The 22,105-nt window shown below is 40.5% G+C and overlaps 2 protein-coding genes and 2 non-coding genes across 7 annotated transcripts; 3 read left to right on the forward strand and 1 right to left on the reverse strand.

Annotated features, from left to right (window-relative positions):
- Positions 1-585: 585 nt before the first annotated feature.
- NDUFS1 (NADH:ubiquinone oxidoreductase core subunit S1) lies at positions 586-16,639 on the reverse strand. 3 transcript variants are annotated; one of them, XM_074829360.1, is made up of 19 exons: positions 16,621-16,639; positions 15,451-15,518; positions 15,124-15,215; positions 13,524-13,631; positions 12,600-12,676; positions 12,431-12,512; positions 12,193-12,323; positions 11,284-11,469; positions 10,638-10,772; positions 10,111-10,225; positions 9,002-9,147; positions 8,262-8,390; positions 6,934-7,063; positions 6,295-6,455; positions 4,569-4,723; positions 3,859-4,034; positions 2,986-3,120; positions 2,712-2,784; positions 586-2,398 (listed from the first exon to the last, which is right to left on the reverse strand). In XM_074829360.1, the coding sequence occupies exons 2-19, from the start codon at positions 15,512-15,514 to the stop codon at positions 2,307-2,309; spliced, it is 2,187 nt and encodes a 728-aa protein (XP_074685461.1). In that variant the 5' UTR covers positions 15,515-15,518; positions 16,621-16,639; the 3' UTR covers positions 586-2,306. The 3 variants fall into 3 exon arrangements, with proteins under 3 accessions (XP_074685461.1, XP_074685459.1, XP_074685460.1); XM_074829358.1 differs by lacking the exon at positions 16,621-16,639 and adding an exon at positions 16,170-16,476; XM_074829359.1 differs by lacking the exon at positions 16,621-16,639 and adding an exon at positions 15,720-15,851.
- On the forward strand, positions 16,609-20,896 carry EEF1B2 (eukaryotic translation elongation factor 1 beta 2). Of its 2 annotated transcripts, none has more exons than XM_074829362.1 (6): positions 16,609-16,741; positions 17,352-17,474; positions 18,841-18,964; positions 19,334-19,400; positions 20,082-20,207; positions 20,703-20,896. In XM_074829362.1, the coding sequence occupies exons 1-6, from the start codon at positions 16,665-16,667 to the stop codon at positions 20,855-20,857; spliced, it is 672 nt and encodes a 223-aa protein (XP_074685463.1). In that variant the 5' UTR covers positions 16,609-16,664; the 3' UTR covers positions 20,858-20,896. The 2 variants fall into 2 exon arrangements, with proteins under 2 accessions (XP_074685463.1, XP_074685462.1); XM_074829361.1 differs by lacking the exon at positions 16,609-16,741 and adding an exon at positions 16,787-16,944.
- On the forward strand, positions 19,182-19,261 carry LOC141925545 (small nucleolar RNA SNORD51). The gene has a single exon (XR_012623882.1). It is a non-coding gene; the product is annotated as a small nucleolar RNA SNORD51 (small nucleolar RNA).
- On the forward strand, positions 19,702-19,835 carry LOC141925548 (small nucleolar RNA SNORA41). Its single transcript, XR_012623885.1, has one exon. It is a non-coding gene; the product is annotated as a small nucleolar RNA SNORA41 (small nucleolar RNA).
- Positions 20,897-22,105: the final 1,209 nt, after the last annotated feature.

Genomic DNA, 22,105 nt, shown 5'->3' on the forward strand with positions numbered 1-22,105 from the left:
CAGTACTGCACGTACTGCTTATCCTTTTTGTCTTTCAAGATAAGGCCTGGACACTTTTTGAAAAGAAACAGGTATCTCCTATACACACTTGTGGTTTAACCCCAGCCAGCAACCAAGCACTAAGCAAGTAACTGTATCCCAGCTGAAACCAGGACAACACTAACTGAAGGATGCAGAGCTTTCAAAAAAAACCAAACCAAAAAGTAATGTGTGCCAGGGCTCTCAGAGTTAAATAACACTAAAACATTTAAGGCAAAAAAAAGAATCCTCCAAAGCTTCTGAACCTTTAGAAATTTTGAAGTGAAGAAATGGTAGCTGGCATTGCACAGCTGAAATCATTCCTCTGTGTTTGTACAACATGGATTTCCAGGAAGAAAATAAGGTTTTCATCCTAGGAACCTGAGAACCAAATGTTTTACTGAATATAGGATTCAGCTACACCCTTTCCTCTTAAACCTACCATCTGTGAGAAGAGCCAACTGCCTTGCTGTTGGCATATGTTCTCACACACATTCTTCTTTTGCTATGTCCCTGCCATAAACCCCTCTTCCTCCTAAAGAAGTAACATTCCACAAGGACAACATGAAGGTTTTATGCTGTACTTGGTCACACACATGGACATACACACTATGTGAACTGCCACATTAAAAACAGACTACAGTATTTCTAGACATCTCATTTAACATGCATAGTAGTATCTTCCAATAAAGTGAATGGTTGCCTTTATTTTGTACCACCAAGAGAACTGACCCTCTTGTAACTGGAGGATGGCAGGCTGAGTCAAACAATGTCCAACATTTAAGACTTAGTCAGCTAGTAAAGCCACTGAGCTATACCAGAATAACCAGGAAGTTTTCTTCCTTGGCAGAAGAAAAGCCATTTTAAAAAAATTACTTGCTTGTTACTGAAAAATTTCAAGCATGAAGAAAAAATGAGTTTTATAAAGTTAAGGATTCTACAGCAGCCCTCTCATGTACTCAGTATTATTCTACACCGAAAAATTAGCTTTTCCTCATGCAAAATTAACACTTTTAGTAAATTCCCTTTCTTACAGTGAGTCACAAGGAAAAGACAAGGGGTAATGTGTACAAGTTACTCCTGGGAAGATTCTGATTGGAACAAGAGAAGAATTTTTCACGATGAGAACAAACAGCCACTGTAATAATCTCCCCAAGGAAGCGGTGGATTCCCCACCATTGAACACTTTCACGATTCAGCTGCACAGGGTGCTGGGCCATCTTGTCTAGACCGTGCTTTTGCCAGAAAGGTTGGACCAGATGATCCTTGAGGTCCATTCCAACCTGGTATTCTGTGATTCTATGAAAGCTGGAAGTGATGACTTTATAGTGTTGTTCCCATATGCGTGTTTCCTGGAAGGATTTCTCTAAACCTTCTTACCCTAGTAGCGTGTTGAAGAGGAAGCTATCCTTCTTCCAAACTTACATTAGCCAACATAACAAACGAGAGAGTCACTGTTCTGAAGTAATTCTAAAGCTTAAGACAAAAAAACCCACAAGCCCACACCAGAAAACACCACACACAACCCCCCTTCCCCCACTTTGCTATAAAGATCAGCATACAGAGAAACTATTCTGAGATCTTTTCTGTATTTGAACTGGTGTAGCTAAAGGCCTTTATATTTTTGCTAAATTTTTAAAGCAGTTCAATATGAGGCTGTGTGAAAATTGCTTTTCTTTTCACGACATCAAAACTATTTTTATTTCCTCCACAAGTAGTTTCTTAACTGAAATGAAATGGAGAAACATACAAATACCTAGAGCAGTGGTAGGTCTAACACTGATGTAAACCATGTATGATTGACTCAGAAGAGGGACAACTTGCTCTGAAAGGGCATTACAAAAATAGCATGTTCACGCTCTCACCTGTGCTTAAAATTAAGATACCTGGATACTCTGGAAGAAGGTTACAATCCCTTATTTTTGCCACATAGACCTGTTCCTAGCAAATCAAGACTTACTGAGTCTTAGTTGCTTACTGAGTTCTTTTCATGCAAGAAGTGTGAGCTATATGAATTACATAGGTAATGGATTGTTTGGTATTATAATTTATTTGTATGCAATCATCACATACTCTGCTCTGGGTAAGTAAGCTGAGTGCTGCACGTTCTCTCAGACACAACAACAGTCCTATAATATTATGGGACTATTTGAGCTGATGAAAATGTGAATGAAGAAAAGAAAAATACAGCAACCTAACAAATAGATTTTGAAAAAAAAAAAAAAATCAGTCACAGCAGTTAACTGCAAGAAATACTTGGATGGAGGTGGTAGCAGTCTGATTAGTCTCTAGCAGCTGGCTGGCTCTTCTACTGCATGAGCACCTTCAACAACAGCTTTCACACACTTGGCCATTGTCTGGGATGCTCTACTGATTGAATCTGAAAAAAAATAATCCAAACACATGTCAGTGTGTTTTAACTGTTCACTTGCAAAATTATACACAGACACAAGAGAGATTTAGCACAAGACTACATGCAAAGAGGATAAAGAAAATTGCTTAGTTGAAAAATCGTCCAGTTGTCTCTGCTTTATTCAAATTCCAAATCATTTTACTGGAAAATTTTGTTTCTTCAAACAACTCAAATCTTATATATCTTAGTGGAAAGCTTTAAATGCCTCATAAGAATCTTACTGTAAAGCTAAGTAAAATGTATTGCTGATTTCAGAATGAAAAGGCCATACTATACATACCTGTCATATAAAAGTCTTTTATTGTGAGCTGAGGTGGAACAAGAGGATCAGCAAGAAGCTGTTGCTTCACTAACTGTGGCAGGAAATGAAAAAAAAAGTAAAGGTCAGCTTTATGATAGGAACTTGTTACCAAAGCATTTGTTTAGTGAATTCTGCATTCAGTGCAGGTCAAAGAATGCTTGTAGTACTACATATGAAGAAGGCCCATTTCTTTAAAAAGCATCAAGCCGTGTAATAGCACTAAATCATGCCCAGATGATTCAGGTTTGGTTACCTTTGACAATTCATTTGCCTGACTGAAGTAGTTAGCCTCTTCCACATCATCGTATCGAACCAGATTAGGTGATACTTCTTCTAAACGCTTCCGTACTTCATCAAGGTTCTCATAAGGCAAGGTCATACCAGCCAACTAGGAGATTTACAGAAAGAAATGCCATCAAGTCTAGGGATTCAATACGCAGCGGTTTAGATTACCAATCCATTAACATACCTAAAGTAAAATAAGGACAAATCTACACTCATGAAAACACAGGCAGTTATAATGTACAAACTGAAGCGAAGTCACAGTATGCTGTTGGACTTCTGATGCCTACAGTTAAGACTTCCCCATGTTAAAAAATTAGGCTGTCCTGTTTGCTATACAAAGGAAAAAAAGAAAAGACAAGAAGTACTTTTCTCCTTCCATACAGTACACTTGTACTTTCCCTAGCTTCCCACCAAATGAGATAGAAGTTGATGCAATTATCAGTGCATCTTGTTCCCAGTGACTAGTAAGTACATATTTGACCTTATCTAATGATGCCAGATCCTGTCCTCAGAGTTCATGTTGTTTTCTTTCTAAAAGGCAAAGAAACTGCATCCTCCTACCAGTTTCCTCTAAAGCACTTAATGAAGACCAGCAGAATTTGCAGACAAAGCATTCTGATAGCATACAGCAGCTACAATATTAGTGCTATCCTCAAAAGGGAAACAGTATGACTTAACTCACAGAATTATAAAAGGATTCAATACAAAACATTACTCCTTAAGACTACAGTCATGTATTTCCCAGAAAGTGTACCTCTCTTTCGGTAATATTTTTCAACATAAAAGGAACTTAACCTCTCAGTATACTTTTATTAGAAGCAATTTATAACAGCAACAGTACCTCAGAGACAGCTCTAATAATTCTCCAGTCTTCCCTTGCCATCCCAGGTGGTGTTACTGCTACTCTTGTCTGCTGGGCCCTACCCTCAGTATTCACGTATGTGGCCGCCTTCTCTGTATATGCTGCTCCTGGGAGAATAACATCAGCCATGGGAGCTCCTACATCCCCGTGATGTCCTAAATACATGGAAAGAGGAAACCGTATACAACCATATAAGACATAAGTAAGTCAAAATACACAATTTCTATGCTCCCAGGAAAAAAGGAGTTTCTAAGGTTCACTTAACCAGTAATATAAAGCCTATTAGGCTGAGTGCTCTGAAGTCTTACTTGCCTAATACTTTGGGGAGAATGAACAGTAGTTCAGTCTCTATAGCCACTCAGCTGGAACAAGGATGCTTAGTGAACTAAGACCATGTTTTAGTATGACAGAACACCTGGGAACCAGTGGCATTTTATCTGCTAGGTTTGAAGCTATGCTCCAGGAGATCAAACTGGTTTAGTGTCCCATTATTACTCATCAACAGTTTCTAATTTTTTTCTAAGAAATAACAAGTATCTCAGATATGTGTTGAAAGTTCCCTTTCTTGGCAGAAAATAAAGGCTAGAATTTATCAAAGGGTCAGATATGTTTGTAAGAATATGCCACTGTTCAGGCTTTCTGTCCAGCTATTAGATAGCAACATTTCTTAATTTACATCTACTAATTACCTTGATAGATGATAAAACAATCCTTTGGCAAATCCTGACGTGTTATACAACCCGAATCTGCTCCCAAGAGATACAGTACTTTGGGAGGATTTTTCCTAATTGCCTCCACTCCTGGTTTGAAACCCAGATCCAAAGCAGCTACCTGGCTTGCAACCCTATAGGAACAAACACATGACTTTTAAGTTATTTCAGAATTCTCCCTCTCCCATCAGAACAGACCTATCTTATTTTTTTGACTAAATATTTAGGAGGGACATGAGGTCTCTTAACAGTAAGAGGACAAAAATTAAGCATAAAGGCAGCTGAAAATTTTGACAGAGTGTTTGACAGAAGATCAGGTTGATTTTGCATTTTGACAAATGGATGCTGTTTGAAGTTTTCACGGGGAATCTCACCTATTTAAGATGGGATAGCAAAATAAAGGCAGATGTTCCAGGTCAGGGCCTAGTGGCAGGCAGCTCACTTGTCATCTGGAACATCAAGGTTCACATCTCAGCTATGAATTGAACTCAACAGGCCTTTAATTTAGGACACTCATGTGGAAGATGAAAGACCAGGTGCTGGACCATCAGCTACTCTGAAGCATCTAAGACTTAAGACCACTATTTCATCACTATTCATTTATTCACACATAAAAATACTTTTAAAAGAATGAAATAATCACTCTTGTCCTGCATAATCAGGTGCCAGACTTACATTTAAAAGAAAAGAGATTTTCTGTGTAGAGTACAGATCTTTCAATGTTACTCATGTTTGTCTGACACAGTCAGACATATAGGTTCCATTAAGTTGCTTTTTACACCTAAGGTAGGGAGGATGGTGCACCAATAGCATGGAAGTCCATAATATGGAAGACTGCCAAACCACATGTAGAAAAGGTATCATGAATGTTCTTTAAGTCGTGTTTTGGTATTAAATGTTTCAGTTTCAACAGCAGGATTTTATATTCAAGTTTCCTTCAGAGGACCAAGCCCTACTCTTGCTATACTAGTTTTACATCAGTGAAGCTGCTTTAGGCAGAATGACTTTGTTGAGTCTCTGAATCTGAGCACCACTACATTTGCTGAAATAATTTTTCCTTTACAGAGGTTGTCAATTTGACAGACAGTTTTAGAAAGAGAGTGGGGAAGGACTGTCCCAAGAGAAACTTGCCTATTAAAAGAATAACTAAGATCAAAAGCCCTAAAATTAAAAGCTTTGAAGCTTCTCCATTAACTATTAAGAAACTCCCCAGTAGAATGAATATTATAAGAAACCATATTATTTAAATACTCTTGCCCTTTTGTTTGTTTTTCTTCCTCTAGATAAAAAGCAATCATTTGGAAAGTGATACTGGTCTGCTGTGCATTCTACTGAGCACTGTTGTATGTTATTAAGCTCTCTTGTATTCTATACCTCCTAATTTAAAGTTTACATTCTACATTTAAATATTTAATATTGAAATAATTTAAATATATTAAATATAATAGATTAAATATATTTAATATAATAGATTAATGAAATCTTATGGAGAGCCTGAAAAGTCTCCTAGGTCAAGGGACCCATTTTTATTAAAAAGTTTCTGCTAGTTTGTACTTCTGTTTTTTATATTCCCTACAGGTTCTAACCTGATAATCTGCTTGTGTGTACACAAAGAGATCTGCACACGTAACATTGTGGTAACGTGTGTTACATGTAATGTGTTAGCGTGAATGAAAGTGGCTCCCAAAAAAGCTTTAAAGCAAACCTGTGGAGGATGTTCATGACTTTCCAATCAGAACCAACACCGCTCTTAGTCCTGGCATTTTGTGCAATGGTGGAAACAGCAGCATGGATAGCTGCTCCATCAGTGCGCTGCAGTGCTGTACTACCTACCACCACCATTGGCTTTTTGGCCTGGTCGAGGACCTGTACAAGTAAAGAATCAAAAAAATTCATTCCAAGGCTCTGAAGACAATTCTTGGTCCAGATAATGTAATAAATCCTGTAATTTCTACATAAGTCTTCTATGCAAAGCTATAGTTCTGAAATGGTCATTGTTTCATTTAGAGATAAAGCCAAGAGAAACTGCTATAAGCAGTACACTACTCTGTCAATACAGATAACCAGATATTTACGTGGAAAGAGCAGCATCTAAACCAGCCTGTTTTATATTAAGAAATATTCCTGGAGTTTCCTGCACTGCAAAGTTTTACACACCTGAATATATTAAACAGTTCACACATACTTGGTGCACGCTAATCATTACCTCATCTCTGCATTTGATTAAAAGCAAGTAACCCCATATACAACATGGTACTTCTCTTCAAAGCTTATCTCTGTGGGGAATTCAGATTATTATTCAATACATCTGAAATTTAACAGTTACATCTTAAGCTGTGTGTACCTTAGAGAACGCATGTTTTCCAGAAGCAATGTCCTGGAGTATCTGTGGGGACTCTCCCAGATGATCATATGTGTAGGTCAAATTCACAGGAGAGCCAACAAGGGCCACTTGCAAGTCATTGTGAAGCCAGCTGAAAACACAGCAAACATTTTGTAAAAATCAAAGAAATACAGAGTTTTACTCAACCAAAGCCACTAATTATAATTTTAGCAATAACTTAAATAGGATGCAAATTCCTTCAAAGGAATTGAAACAGCATTCATTGTTTTGGTAACATGCAGTTTACCATTATTCTGACTGTTAAGCAAGCTTAATTTTTTTTAGGACTATTTCTCTATGTACATTCTGGGACCAGTGCACCAATGTATCTTACATGAGAAATTCGTAACTCTCCTCAAACTTTTGCATTCAGTGGAAAAAAGGTTGTACAAAATGAGGTGCTACAACTTTAGACCATCTCTTTCAGTGTTAGGCAAAACCAAACAAAACAAAAAAACCTCACACCTACAGCTACTATTAAGTTTATTTAGCTTAACTGTTAGGTTACTTCAGAATTTAAGTTAAAGTCATTTGTAGGAGTAAAGAATTCTGAATTTGACAGCGCTTACGGTTTTAGAAATCTACTTATTTCTTAGATAAACAGATCAAAATTTAGCTGGTTAGAAATTTTTCATTTTCTGCAGCTTCTCATAGCACAGACTGATAAAAATATATGAATTGTTCATAAATTTAATTGCATTTTTTCCTCTCAAAATTTTAATGCCACTGTTATTTAAAATGATGTATCTTGGAAGATCCCAGCATTAGGAAGGACAGGGCTTTTATAAAACTCAGTTATCTCCTGATGACATATCTTGTTAAAGTTGAATTAACTATGTTCAAAAGTCTGGGAAAGCCACAATACTTGGAAAAAAAAAAGTTAAACTTGAATGACTGCTTCTAAAATCAGCAAGTTTGATTTGTTATAACAATACAAAAAGCAGCAAACTGATGCTGAAAATAATTCTTTAAGGAATATGCTTTAATAAACTTCTGTAAGACAGAAAATCTGAGGTGTCTGGGTAATGTAACAAAGGAATAAATGTCTGAGTATTTGAACTTACGAAAAATGTCAAAGCGAAAATGAACAAAACACAGTTGTATACTACAGGGAGAAAATATCCCCTTTTTCTACACATATATATCACCACTCCCTTTATTAAAAGATGAACTGAATCCAGTGACTCCATCTGGATGAACACTCTCAACTTACTGCCTGCGGCTCCACCTGAGCACTGCATCAAATCCAGATGGATTTGCATGCTTATCCACCACCAAGGAATACAAACCTCTTTCGAATTCTGGCATTAAAAAGCGGTGCCTCAAAGCGTGGATTGGTGCCAACCAGAAGCAGGACATCTGCCTCCTCCACTCCAGCAATCTTGGTATTAAGCAGGTAGTTAGAGCGTAAATCTGTGCTGTAACAAAAGGATGCAAAAAAGAGGATGAGAATTCAGTAAAGGGAAGGAATGAAGATATGATAAAGATTCTAGATACTCAAAATATTTTTTCATCTCAGGAAGAGAAAGGGAAAGAAGAGATTTCTCAATCTGAATTACCAAATAAAAAGTGTCTCTCTTTCATGAGTATCAGAGACAGCAAAACATTAAAGGAATTACAATGTGGATATTTCCTACATTTACAGTTACTGTCAGCCTTCACAAACTTCATCTGCTATTACACAGTTTACAAGGTCATAATTCTACTATAGTTTTCACAACACAAACAGAAATAGACTAAATTATCCAATTTACAACAGAGTGTAACTGGCTTTCAGTAGCCTACTGTTAAACTGCAGCAGCCCCAAACAGTAAAGTGTGCAATCCTTGCCATAGTAGAGACTATGTATCATCTCACAATCCATATAATATGCAAATACATCTATAAATGAATATTGTAAATGCAAACAAAACCTGCTAAAGCATCAGCAATTGCTATCCTTGGTCATTTCAGAATCTTACCATGAGGTGATCTGCAGACTGGAAAGGTTAACATACTAATTACAGACAAACTTTGCCTGAACTCTTACCCAGCTCCAGCAGTAGGGAAAACTTCTTCAGTGCAAAGCGTGTCACAATTTACTCTATTCAGTAAGTCCTTCAGAGCTATTAGTGCTTCTGCATCCACCAGTCCGCCTACAATTGCTGCTACTTCCTTACCTTTAACAGCCTGTAGCTGGAAAGAGAGAAAGTATGAACATAAGCAAAAGAAACCACTGAAATAAATTCCCATTTGGCCCAGGTGAATGTTTGTTACATTAGGATGTGCCAAAGCCAGCAGTGCAACCTTTGGCCTGGAGTAGCACAAACTGATCAGCAGTATCTGACTTCCACAAGGCAGCAACTCCAGCTCCTTCAGATAAGCAAAGAATGGCTCTCTGTATTCTATGCAGGTCTCTCCCACTTGAGTTATTGCTCAGATGTGGCTAATTCTCATTCAGTGTGGTGAGGAGAGGAAGACTAGTGAATGCTTTTATTTTAATGAAGCTACAGCGCAGACAGAATACAAACTTCCGTAACACAAGCTCAGGCAGTAAACTCAACTCAAAGGTATTATCTGAGAAGCAATACCTTTCGTAACAAACCCTGCTACTGTACCACGGGCAAAACATCCTTGAGGGAAGTTCAATTACAGTTATTCAGTTCTACTTCATCCCACATAAAATTTTTAATCAAAATCCAGAGCAGCCATGCAGCACTTCATCTAAGCAGCAGAATCAATCACCACACAGAGAAAGCACTGAGGCAAGCACAATTCAGATAAGTAATACAGAATTAATGGCTTTGATGGCAAAAGTGGTGATAGCTCAGTTTAAATAAATTTAAAGAAGTCTTCAGATAAATCAGAGTAATTCAGGAAAGTTGCTTCCTCCTGAATTTCTGAAGGAACTGTTTAGTTTCCTATTTGAATGTCCCAATGTCCCAAATGAAATCATGATAAGACAAAGTTCTTCAGATGGTCTAATCCATGAAACAGGAAATAATACTCAAAAGAAATTTAAGTGGAAATACAATGGATTAGAAGTCTAACCTTCAAGAAAAAAGCCTTTTTCTATGTAACTGTTTTCATATTAATGACTGTAATATGTCCAGCTTTAGAAATTAATTTTACACTACATATATTGAAAATTGTTCTTACCACACCAGCAACACGAGTTAATACATCCTCCCATGAGGCATAAACAAATAGTCCTTTCTCATTTTTAATCATTGGCTGAGTAAGTCTCTGACGCTTCAGACCATCATAAGCAAACCTAAGTGAACACCACTAATATTATTAAAGAGCAAAGACAAAAGATAATTGTGTATACTAAATATTTTCTACAACTGAGTCTTCTAACAGCTTGTAGTGATTAGAAAAAGAGAAACACAAGAAATATTTCCCCTGAAAATTTAACTTTTCCTTCTCAAAAGCAAGCAAAAAAATCTGTGATACAAATTTAAAGTACTGTAAAAAAAGCAGCTACAAAAATAGAAACAGTAGAAAACTCAGTAACTTCAATTACAGTATTAAAAATATGTTTTATCAATTATTCTTCACTATAGCTTTACAATATTAACAGTGGAATCCAGAAGTCAGTGCTCCTGTCCACATTTCTGATTCTGCAAAGCACGCCTTTAACACGTGCATAAACATGCACATGGGTACAAACACCTCCCACACACCTTGTTTTGTCAGATATCCATTCCTCGTTGATATCTTCATGCAGCCTTGGCAAAATTCTCATCACTTCTCCAGTTCTCGTGCTCACTACGATGTTGCTTCCAACTGCATCAAGAACATCAATTGACTCTACCTTCCTGTTTAGAAGAACAAATAAACCATTTGCAGTTTTCTATATATAAGCAGGTTTCTATATGTACAGTTTCCTATATACAAGCAGCAACAGACTGCCTGTCTAAAACAAAACAACAACAAAAATAAAGTACCATAGGTTTAGCTTTGGATATACACATAAGAGCTTGGTTTCACAAGATACTTTAAATAATATCCTCAACAATTACTGAGTTGATGGCTTCGGCTTTTCCTTTACACACATTGTTTACTGAGCAGTCAGCACAACCTACAAGTCCAAAACATTTTAGAGTAAAAATAAGGGAAAAATAGTCTATAATATTCTTCCTTTTGTTGAATGAGGTGTGAGTAAGTAACAGAATTTGTGTTAGATTCAGTCCGTGGAGAAGTCTACAACACAAACACAGAGAATAAAAATCAGAGAAAACCATTGGTATCCTAGATGGACATACTCAAGATAAAGTGTATGACAGAAGCAGAGAAAGCTGCATCTTCAGTATGAGTTAAGATACATACCTTGTCTCCCATGGGCGTGCAGTAAAAGCATATGGCTTGGAGGTAAGAGCACCAACTGGGCAGATGTCAATAATATTTCCTGATAACTCAGACATGAACATTTTTTCAACGTAAGTACCAACTTGCATATCATTTCCTCTTCCGGTTGTTCCCAAGTCATCTACCCCTGCAACCTCACTAGCAAACCTGAGTTGCAAAAAGAATGAAAAACAAATCTGGAATGTACAACAGCAACATAGCACATTTTTCAATGCTTATCTCATTTTCTTAAGATAAAACATTAGCCTTAGTTCATACTCCTGAAAGAAAACCATTGTTTAGATGCATTAGTCAGCACCATCACATGCAGGACTACACATCTGCAGAATTTCATTCAGACAAGGCTACAAAAACTAGGTGGCGTTAAATCAAAAATCATAGCAGTTCAGTGCTCACTGAATTTCGCAGTCTGAGTCCAAGATTACTCCTATCAGGGTCTTTCTGGAACTAGGCGGGTACACTGTATTCTTTTCCATCTTGCTCAAGTTAGCTGGTACTGAATCTCATGACTACAGAACTGCATGAATATAGCTAACAGAAGCTGTCTAGAATAAACAAATCTTGCAACTGTGGCCGAGGATTTAATGTTTTAAAATCCATTCTGGCACTATCACCATGAGACCAGTCCTGCCCTGTAGAATTCTGATTTCACTTTCATGTTTTGGCCATCTCTCCCTATTTCCTGTATGACAGCTATCTGGTAGCTCCAGGAAATCAGCTATCAGTCCCTACCAGAAATAAGATTCTTAAGTACAGTCAGCAAATAAATTAAGAAATTGACTGCCCCTCATGGTATTTCTTTCACAAGTAACAAGGTGATATAAATATGCCTGCTCAGTACTCTCTCCAGTGAAAAATAACATACATTACCTGATACATCGAGTGCACTGTATACACCGAGTCATGATTGTTTTGACTAACGGCCCAATGTTCTTGTCCTCCACAGCACGTTTTCCCTCTCTAAATCTACTCCTATCACTGCCAAACATCATCGATTGATCCTAGAACAGACAACAGAAAACACACACATCCAGGCTGCTGGAAAGCACAATTTCACCTAAGACAAGAGTAGCATTACATGTCTACACAATTTAATTGGATGTCATACCTGCAGATCACATTCTCCACCCTGATCACAGATAGGACAGTCCAGTGGGTGATTTGCCAGCAGGAACTCCATTACACCCTCTCTGTTGGGTTTGGGAGTTAAAGTTAATGTCAACTTTATATCATTCAGCAGATAGCTTAGCAGCTACAGGAGGCTAAATGAAAGGTACCTTGCTTTCCTGGACTTCTCAGAGTTTGTCAGTATGTTCCACCCCTTCATAACTGGCATGGCACAAGCAGCAACTGGCTGCAATCATCATAAAAAGCAAGCATGAACACAACATATTTCTTCTCAACATGGGCACAAACCCCAACCTCTCCCTCCCCCCAAATTCTTACATAGACATTGGTTATTAATTTAACATGTTGTGGAAATAAAAAGGTATCTGCAAGGAAAAAAAAGAAGATCTAACCAATAAAGTCACTAGAAGCTATATTAATAACCTGCTATATAAAAAGGTTAAATTAGTTATGATTTACTTATTTTTAAAGTTGAAAACTTTACACTTTTGGGTTCCAATTCAAGTAGTTATAGAAAGAAGGAAGTAAATTGTAACAGATACAAGGCAAGTTAAAGAGATTCAGCGGAGATCTGGAAAACCTCTAGAACTGAAGTTCAAAATATGCATCATTTACGAGACATTTATTTGGATAAAGCCTATACAAAGAATTTTGGAATAAAATTGTTCACAAGATTACTGCAAGATTAACAAAAACTCCTGCTCAGAAAATGAATCCCTCCTACGTTTCAACCACATCATGAGAGAGACCATCTGACTTCCATGTTTAGTGATAACCTAACATTTCCAGAGATGCAAAGCTCAAACTATGGATTTCAAGTTGAGGTGAGCTAGAAAACACACAGCTAACAAATGCTCCTGTCCAGGAGCAAGATAATCCATAAGAATCTGAGAACTGACTTTGAGCCATAGGCAATCACAGTGGTCCACTAAGGAGAAGGTAAAAAGCTGCTTTGAGCAGCTGAATGACAACAATTTGTGTGCTAATGATAGTACAAACAATTATTTACAAGATTTAAACTAGGTCTTAGGCACAGCAGAAAATTACAGTCCCTAATGAAACATATACCATACCTTTGGAGCTTTCTCTATTTCCACAAGACACATCCTACAGTTTCCAGCAACAGAGAGACGATCATGGTAACAAAAACGAGGTATCTGAATTCCAGCCTTTTCACAGGCCTATAAAGAATAAGAAACAAAGGAAAATTAAATTTTAATTAGACCTTTCAGTTCCACCTCATAAAACATTATTTTCAAAGAATAACAGTGTCGTTGCTCAGCAATATAGGGCATCTTAAGACGTGACCATAAATAAAAAATTGCAATTAAGCAGAAACACATCAGGTTATCAATTACAAATATATTTTTTCCAAAATTTTTAACTGATTGAGGAAATGAGAACTGACCTCTCATTCATTCTTTCCTCCAAGCGCACAGAAAATTCTCTCTGCTAGGACACTAGCAATACAAATAAATTTTTAAACAACACATGCGCTATTTAAAGAAAAGTGCATAAAAGGAAAATTTGAAAAATATAAAGGAAACAACAATGGACATAATGATTTCTGATAATTCAACAACACAGATACCCTCTATAAAGTTACTGAAGCATAGTCCATCTTCAACTTCACTAGAACCCCAATCTTAAAGAAACATTCTTCCATAACATGTCTGGAGAAGAGATGGGAGGACAGAGGCAACAGATTTCCAGAGAACAGATAAAGACGGCGTTTCCTGCATAAAATCCCCACAGCTGATGGGATCTATGCTATAGCTATGCCTGCCAGAAGAAATGCCATCGAATTCAATAAAAAAGAACTAACTAGATCTAGTTTTTCTGATGATTTCTACAAAAAATTATCACAGGTAAGCAAAACTAAAAAGCTAATAAAAAATAGCATTTAAGAAAATTTTACACTAGACTCCTGCTGGGGGCATTCTAATGCCTAAATTAGTAACCTGTATCCAAAGAATGAGGGACACGTTTTGAAATAAACATTATGTACTTTAGTGTTCTAACTGACTATACCACATCCCCATTCAACGGCTCCTTAAAAAGTTAGGCTGGAAAAAGATCCACTTGAAATTTTGGCTTGAAAAGCAACGATGCTGAGTATGAGCTGGGAGATCCAGGTTCCATTTCTTCCCACACCAAGAAGAATAAAAGCAGCAAAGGATCAGCATTCTGAATCATAACAATTAATAGCCAAAAGGAGACAATCCCTCATTTACCAGAGGCACCACTTTAATAAAATACAAAATGACTATGTTCTGAAAGGCTACCAGGTCACAAAGGGTTCAGAGCAAGAATTTCAATCAGAAAGTCTGTTATTGCATTGCACAAATTTTTGCAGTTGGAATTCACACTGCGTGCAATTTCTTTCAGACAATCATAGCAGATGCTTCTTTTTCAAACAGTGAACTCCCCAAAGGATTTTTGCCACACCAAATTGCATCACAGTCAGCAAAAAGACCCCCAAAGAAACAATGTAAAGGTGGGGTTTTTTGCTATATAGAATAGAAGCTGAGAATATAAAATATAGAAGATTATAGATATAGAATATGAAATATAGAATATAAAAGCTGAGAATATAGAATAGAAGCTGAGAATAGTGCTGCTGAGAAGCGAGATAGAGAGTGCAAGAAAAATTCAGCATGCCACTCCCCACACCTGAAGTACTGTGGTTCCTGGGTTCACCAATACAGGATGACCATCCACAAACACCTCTATTTGGTTGCTGGCTGCTGTTGCAGTTGTACGCCCTGAGAGACATGGAAAAAAAAACCCAAAAACTTTCAGTTACTGCTCGATGCAAACCATCAGGCCCCAGGCTCCTCATCTTGGAGTTATACAGTACTGATAGAATTTCAGTTCTAGAGCCTGCCCCACACAGAAGTCCAGAGCTGCAAATGAAGTACGCATACGTGCCCTTCAATAAATCAGTTATGTATATGTGAATTTTACCACCACACACACACATGAACTAGAGACACTTACCACACACTTTGGAGGACTGGGTGACCCCAGCTAAGGTCCTGCGGACTGCAGGTAGTCGAAGCATGGTCCTGTGAGAAAACAGCACTGAGTTTTTATCAGTTCAAATGTTTGCTGACAGGTTTTAAACAGGCAGAGTAAAAAGTTCCATACCAGTTGCAAAGAAGAATGTATGCACCTGTATGTGCACAGTTATAAGTACATAAGAAGTTACTTTCTTAACCTGCAAAATATGGTTCTCTTTTTCTATGCTTCATACACACATACATCACCTTACACGGTGACTGTCACGCCGACAGACCCCCGGCAGCCTAGCTCAAGCCACTAACTCTGCAGGAGCTGCCAGCAGCACAGACGAGGGAAGAGCACCCGCCGGGAACGGGCGGCAGCTTCGCGGCAACCGCTCCGTGCTTGTATACAAACCAGCGCAAAGGCGCACACACGACAGCCGCTCCGCCGCCGGCCCCGCCACCAAGCAGCCTCTCCGCCTGCAGCGGGCCAACGCGCGGGGCGCCGGCCCCCCCGGGCCCTGCTCCCGCCGGGACCGCGCCAGGGCCTCGCCAGACGGCGCAGCCGGGCGGCGGGCCCGCCGTCCCCGTCCCTGCCGGCGGGGCTCACGAGCGGGCCCCGGCGCGGGGTCACCTTGGAGGCGCCTCCGCCGCGGCCCGCCAGGCAGCTCCCCGCCCGCCGCCGCCGAGCCCTGCCGCGCCGCCCGCCGTCACCTGGCGCGGGACGGGTGGCGGAGGCGCCGCAGCCTTCCCCGCCGCTGCACGGGCTGCCCTCCGCCTCGGCCTCGGCGGCGCCCTCGGGCCTTTCCGCCGCTCTCCGGAGCTTCCTTCGGCAATCTCCGGAGCGCGGCCTCAGCGACGTGCGACGCTTCCTGGCACGCGCGTTCGGCAATCTCCGGAACGCCCCGCTTCGGGGGTTTCCGTCAGGGTGGCGGCGAGCGGCGGAACTCGGCAATTCCCGCTGCGCCTTCTCGGCCACCGTCGGACGCGCCGCCTCGGCAGCGCCCGGCTCCTCCCGCCTCTTTCTTCACCCAACGCCGGCAACTTCCGCTGGTGTCCGCGGGGGGGGGGGGGGGGGGGGGGCGGGGGGATGGGGGACGGGACAGGAACAGGGCAGGGAATGTTTCGGTGCCCTTGTAACACTGAAAAGCTTCCCAGGATTTACCGGTAACTTCACATTTATTACTCCGGTCCTTCTCCGCACCTCTGATGTCCCGCCCGGTCTGCGCTGGAACAGCTAACCTGCGAGGAACTACCTGGCTGTTCACTCCTGCGGAGGGATATATGTGCGTGCAACCCCGCGGAGGGATACAGCTGCTATATAAGTCCGGCGCAGGGGCTGCTGGGCCTCTTTGCGCGGCGGCCAGGCTCAGGGTGAGGGCAGGCGCGTGTGCCGCGCTGCTGCCGTCATGGGCTTCGGGGACCTTAAGTCCGCCGCTGGCCTCCGAGTCCTCAATGATTTCCTGGCTGATAGGAGCTATATCGAGGGGTGAGAGGTGGCTCGGGGAGCGCTGGGGCTCGGGGGAGGCGAGCCTGGCCAGGCCATGGCGAGGCCCGCTGGCCTGACGGGAGCCAGCGGGGGGAGCGGGGGCCGCGCCGGCGCGGGGGGGCCTGGAGGCACGCGTGTGTTTCAGTCTCGGGCAGCTGCTGCCGCAAGGCCGCTGTGGGCGGTGCAGCGCCGGGCTGGCCGAATTTGTGGGCCGCTACAGCGCGCCCGTGGCGCCGAACCCGCCTGGCTTCTTGCGCTTTCCGCGGTGCTTGCCGCTGGGCCTAGCAGCAGCCTGCGGGACGCACCGAGCTGCTGCTGCGGCGCGGTCGTCTCTGCTCGGCGGCTGCGGCTTCACATCTTCCTGAGTGCACCGAGGAATGGGGTTAACTTCGGCTTGTTCTCCGCAGGTACGTCCCTTCTCAGGCTGATATAGCAGTCTTTGAAGCAATCGCTGCCCCACCTCCTGCAGACTTGTTTCATGCTCTTCGGTGGTACAATCATATTAAGTCGTACGAAAAGCAAAAGGCAAGGTATGGTTAATTTGCAAAACTGGAATATATGTGCGAGTTGGCCTATTGTATTTGTTTTTTCGAGTTTGAACAAAACTTTTTCACTGGTGCCGTGTGGCTGTTTTTGTTGCCTTTGGAACAGGAACAGCTCTAGATGCAGAGCAGACCTCTGTCAGTACATTACACTTCTCACTTAGAATTTAGGCAACCTAATTATGTCTTTCTTCAGTTGCTGACATTTCTGCTAAAGCTTACAAGAAAAGCTTTGAGTTTTGTTGCTGCCATTTACACAGATAACTATGCTGAAGGGTGGAAATTAATTACCAGTAATCGACCCCACAAAGGGCAACACAAAAATGGATTAGGAATTATTACAGGAGTCTTTAAAGATAAATACACAGTATGTAGATGATAAATAAGGAAATGGTTCGTTCAGGTTTTTAGTTCTGGAAGGTAAAACGCAATTAATTGATTTGCAATGCAGAAGCACATACAAAGAAGGGGAAATACGAAAGCAAACGTTATCTTTTTTCTTTTTTAGTGATTTTAGTGTTCATGAAAGGTGCTGTATTGACATCCATGGAGACTGCAGGCTTCTCTAAAAAGGTACAGCATAGGTAGTGTCAGTATTGCTACACTGCCTCCTCTATGTGCCTCAGTCCTGTTTGAGGGAACTCTTGTAAAGTTGGGTGGCTCAGTCACCAGTCTGTTTCTGAAGCTCTTACAATGCTAAAGGAGACTGGGATTATAGAGTTGCTTCACAAAGTTGCTTCCACTCTGTGGAAACTACTTCTAGTCCCTGAAGACTAAATGACTCTTGTAACAGCAGTTCACAGTAACAATAGAACTATGAGCTTATTCTAAGACTACAGAACTATATGAGCTATAGGAGAATTAATTTGGGGGTTCTGGTCCCTTGTTGAGAGCTAGTGTTCAGAGTATAGTATTGACTGAAACTTCCAAAGTCACAGGATCAGGTACCTTGCAATGTGTTTGCTGTCCCTGTTAGTTTTTGACCAAATTAAAATATTTTTAGGGAAGCATGAACAAGTAGTTGATAACTCTTCTTACACAGAATATATTGCGGATAAATTATTCCAATAAAAAAGCTTTTTCTATCCACTTAGGTGGAGCAGCAGTGTTGGGCAGGATCACGTCAGCCTTGATGAACGATCTTTGAATATGGGATTTGCTGTAGTCTTAACTAGCATGTCAGGAGCATTCGAGGTTGTCTTTGGGGAGGTTCTGTTTGCAAGTAACAGAATTAGTAGGTTTTTTTTTTAGCACAGCATTTTCACTATGAACACGCTCGTAGGTTCATTGACAAATTGGCAGTATTTGTGTTGACATTTGAGTAGGTTCCTAATAATCTGCTGTATTCTTTCAGCTTGCCAGGAGTAAAGAAGGCTTTGGGGAAATACGGTCCTGCTGATGTTGAAGACACAACAGGTGCAGCCACAGATAGCAAAGACGATGATGACATTGACCTTTTTGGATCTGATGATGAGGAGGTACTTGTGACCTTTTTGTATTATATTTCTGTTTTTTTAGAAATATCTGGGTATGCAGATTTTTGCCTGAACTAGTTTTAAGTTACTTAAATTTGTGACCTTGATACCAGATCCTACTTGGAATTCTCATTCAGCTGTCTTTACAGAACAGAAAAGCTTGGAAGGTAAAAAGAGCTTGAAGGGAATGTGTTGCAGTGGGTTGAACTGTGTACTATGACTGGTTACATGATGAATAAAACAAAAAATCACCATCTTTCGGCTGACGGTTGTGATGATTTGTTTTTGCCTGAGTAGATGCCAGTCAATTTGATAATGCTTTAAAGATGTGGGGTTTTGGTGCTTTTCTGTAACTTTAGATTTCTCTTTCAGGAAAGTGAAGAAGCAAAGAAACTGAGGGAAGAACGTCTGGCTCAGTATGAATCAAAGAAGTCCAAAAGTATGGCTACCAAGAACTTACCTTTTATGCTTGGGTTAATTTTCATCCATTTGAACAGGATGGCTAGAAACACTTAACTGTAATAGGTAAACTTGACTGGAATGAGATGGGGGTGATTAGCTTCACTTGAATTGCCTGTGAGCTTAGCCTTCCCCATAGCAAATGGGAACCTTAACATAGTTTTTGTTCTGCTTAATACGCTCTTGTTTGTCTTACCCCGAGGCTGAGCTTTCTATATGAAAAGAGGTAACTGCAGGATTTTCTTTAAAAGCTTAGAGAAAAGGCTGCAATATGCAGGTCCATCCACAGCTACTGGTCTGGAACTGTTCAGAACTGTAGCAGTTGCAGTATTCCCTCTGTGGAAAATAAACTGTTACACAGCATTAAGCTCCTTCTCAGATCCTCTGAAAAGGACTTTCTATGTAACAAACAATGTTAGGTGCTTAATCTGTGTTTTCTTATGAGGCTATTTCTCAAGAACATACGTATCTACATCTTGAACATTGGGATGTGCATAGCTTTAAACACTTTTGAAATGTGTGTTGGTACAAGAAGCCTGTCACAGCTATGTGAGGAGGTTCTTGTTGATGAAATTGGGAAAGTTCTTGTAAAGCTAGTTCACAAGTATATTCATGAGTGTTTGAAAATTTCCTAGCTTTTAATAGTGATTTTCTTCCCCAGAACCAGCTGTTGTTGCTAAATCATCAATCTTGCTTGATGTGAAACCTTGGGATGATGAGACAGACATGGCCAAACTAGAGGAGTGTGTTCGAAGCATTCAAGCAGATGGCTTGGTCTGGGGATCTTGTAAGTAGGAAAAAATTACAAACCAGGGAGAGGGAGTTAATGTGGTCTCTTAAGATAGTGTATGAATAGGTAGACTTGTCACTGTTTGCTGATCTGTGAAAATGTAGATAGCTAAAACAGTGTGGGAATTGCAATACTACTGTACTTCAGTATTGTGACATAGTCAAAAAGGTGTATTAGTGCAGCGGCCAGGGTGAGATTCAAAGACAGGTTTTAAAAGCTTTAAAACTTGGGCTCTGCTATCCTGCATCTCCCTGTATGGTTCCTGATGCAGCAAACAGCCGTGCACCCATCAGTGGTTTGGAGGAAGGATGGAAACACACAAAACCGAACCCTTTTTGACCACCTTGCGATGAAAGCTGTGTTGATTAGGCAGTCCATAATATGGAACAAATCACACAAACTACTTTGGTCGGTTCAATCTTAGATCTGCGTTTTTAAGAGATTGTACCAATCAAGCAGCACTAAATGCTTTTTTCCTTTTTTCTTTTGCAGCCAAGCTAGTACCAGTTGGCTATGGTATCAAAAAGCTTCAGATCCAGTGTGTTGTTGAAGATGATAAAGTGGGAACAGATATGCTGGAAGAGAGAATAACAGCTTTTGAAGATTATGTACAATCAATGGATGTAGCTGCTTTCAATAAGATTTAAGTCTTGATATATCTAGAATAAATGTAATTGCAAAAAATTGGGCTGTGTCTGGTTAATTCAAAATCATGGTGTAATCCAACTCGTAAAATTTGGTTGATGGGTAAAGTTAAAGCTAAAGCAATTTCAGGGGTGCTCCAACACCCCACTGTAATACCCAAGAGCATGAGCAGAGGCAATGGAAAATTTGCAGTTACCATCAATCCAGATTTGACATTTACATGGCTTTAAAGATTTGAAATGCTCTTTGCTCCATTTTTGCAGGAAGTTGCATCTTTGGAAACTTCTGTAATTCCTCTGGAAGGAGGGATGGCTTTAAGGGAAAAGCACAGGGCTCTGGCAAAGTGCAAGTAACTTTTTTTTAGCATATAAACAGTAGTATAAATTTCTTCAGTAAGGGTGGTGACTAACTGAATGGCTTTTGTTGGAAGCTAAGGCTCAGCTTGACTGAGGGAGTTGAGATGAAGGCAAGTTAGAAGCAACTGCAGTGCACTAGAGATGATGGGGCATGCAGCAAAACAGACTTGCTATCAGGCCTGAGACTACCCTGGTGCCTTCTCATCTGTTGTGTGGACTTGGAGCTCTTTTCTTTCTTCTGGGGTGTGAAAACATTGTAGTGAAATTACTTGAAATTTCGTATCTTCCTTCTCCGGGGTTTCTTAGTACAGCAAATAATGGTGGTGATAAAAGCTCCTGCTTTCATCTTACAAGGTCCTTGTGTGCCCTGCACCTGGAACAGCCAGGGCGGGCAGCGCTCAGCCCGGCAGCGGGGCTGTGCTCCCTGAGAGGCGCTATCCCCTCGGAGGCGACTAGGGGGCAGCAGGCACCTGCCACACGGACAAAGGCATCGGCTGGACAGCCCACAGCGTGGCAGTGGGAGGAGTGAGGGGGTGCAGTGACCAAGGGCTACAGCTCATGCAGATGGATGGTTTACTTTATTAAACTTGAATCATGCTTCAGGCTAAAAACCATTAAAAAAGGTGTCCAATTAAAATGCAAATATAAAGTAGCATAATTAAGACCAGTTTGAGCTGCTTACTTGGCTCCAACTTGGTTTCTAGATTGATTTTGACACTTTAAGAAGGTTGAAGAACCTATCAGAACTAAATTGTTTTCCAAAAACTATCCATAGGAATGATACAAATGCAAAAGCTGTTAAAGTTGTGAAGCTTCTAGGCAAATTCACATTTCTAGGCCTTCTGTTAGACTGAGACAGAGAATTTATTGTGATGAAATGGAAGCCTTTTATGT

This window comes from Strix aluco, chromosome 6 (genome assembly GCF_031877795.1).
Source record: "Strix aluco isolate bStrAlu1 chromosome 6, bStrAlu1.hap1, whole genome shotgun sequence".
In the NCBI taxonomy this organism is placed as follows: Eukaryota; Metazoa; Chordata; class Aves; order Strigiformes; family Strigidae; genus Strix; species Strix aluco.

What these genes read in the sequence shown, in the direction of transcription:
- NDUFS1 (XM_074829360.1), bottom strand. Translation starts at nt 15,514, where the DNA reads ATGCTTCGACTACCTGCAGTCCGCAGGACCTTAGCTGGGGTCACCCAG. An exon ending in CCAGTCCTCCAAAGTGTGTG is followed by an intron (nt 15,216 to 15,450) that starts GTAAGTGTCTCT and finishes CATGTCTCTCAG; the next exon opens with GGCGTACAACTGCAACAGCA. An exon ending in TTCCCTACTGCTGGAGCTGG is followed by an intron (nt 8,391 to 9,001) that starts GTAAGAGTTCAG and finishes CTTTTGTTACAG; the next exon opens with CACAGATTTACGCTCTAACT.
- EEF1B2 (XM_074829361.1), top strand. Translation starts at nt 16,865, where the DNA reads ATGGGCTTCGGGGACCTTAAGTCCGCCGCTGGCCTCCGAGTCCTCAAT. An exon ending in TACGAAAAGCAAAAGGCAAG is followed by an intron (nt 17,475 to 18,840) that starts GTATGGTTAATT and finishes GTATTCTTTCAG; the next exon opens with CTTGCCAGGAGTAAAGAAGG. An exon ending in TGAATCAAAGAAGTCCAAAA is followed by an intron (nt 19,401 to 20,081) that starts GTATGGCTACCA and finishes TTTCTTCCCCAG; the next exon opens with AACCAGCTGTTGTTGCTAAA.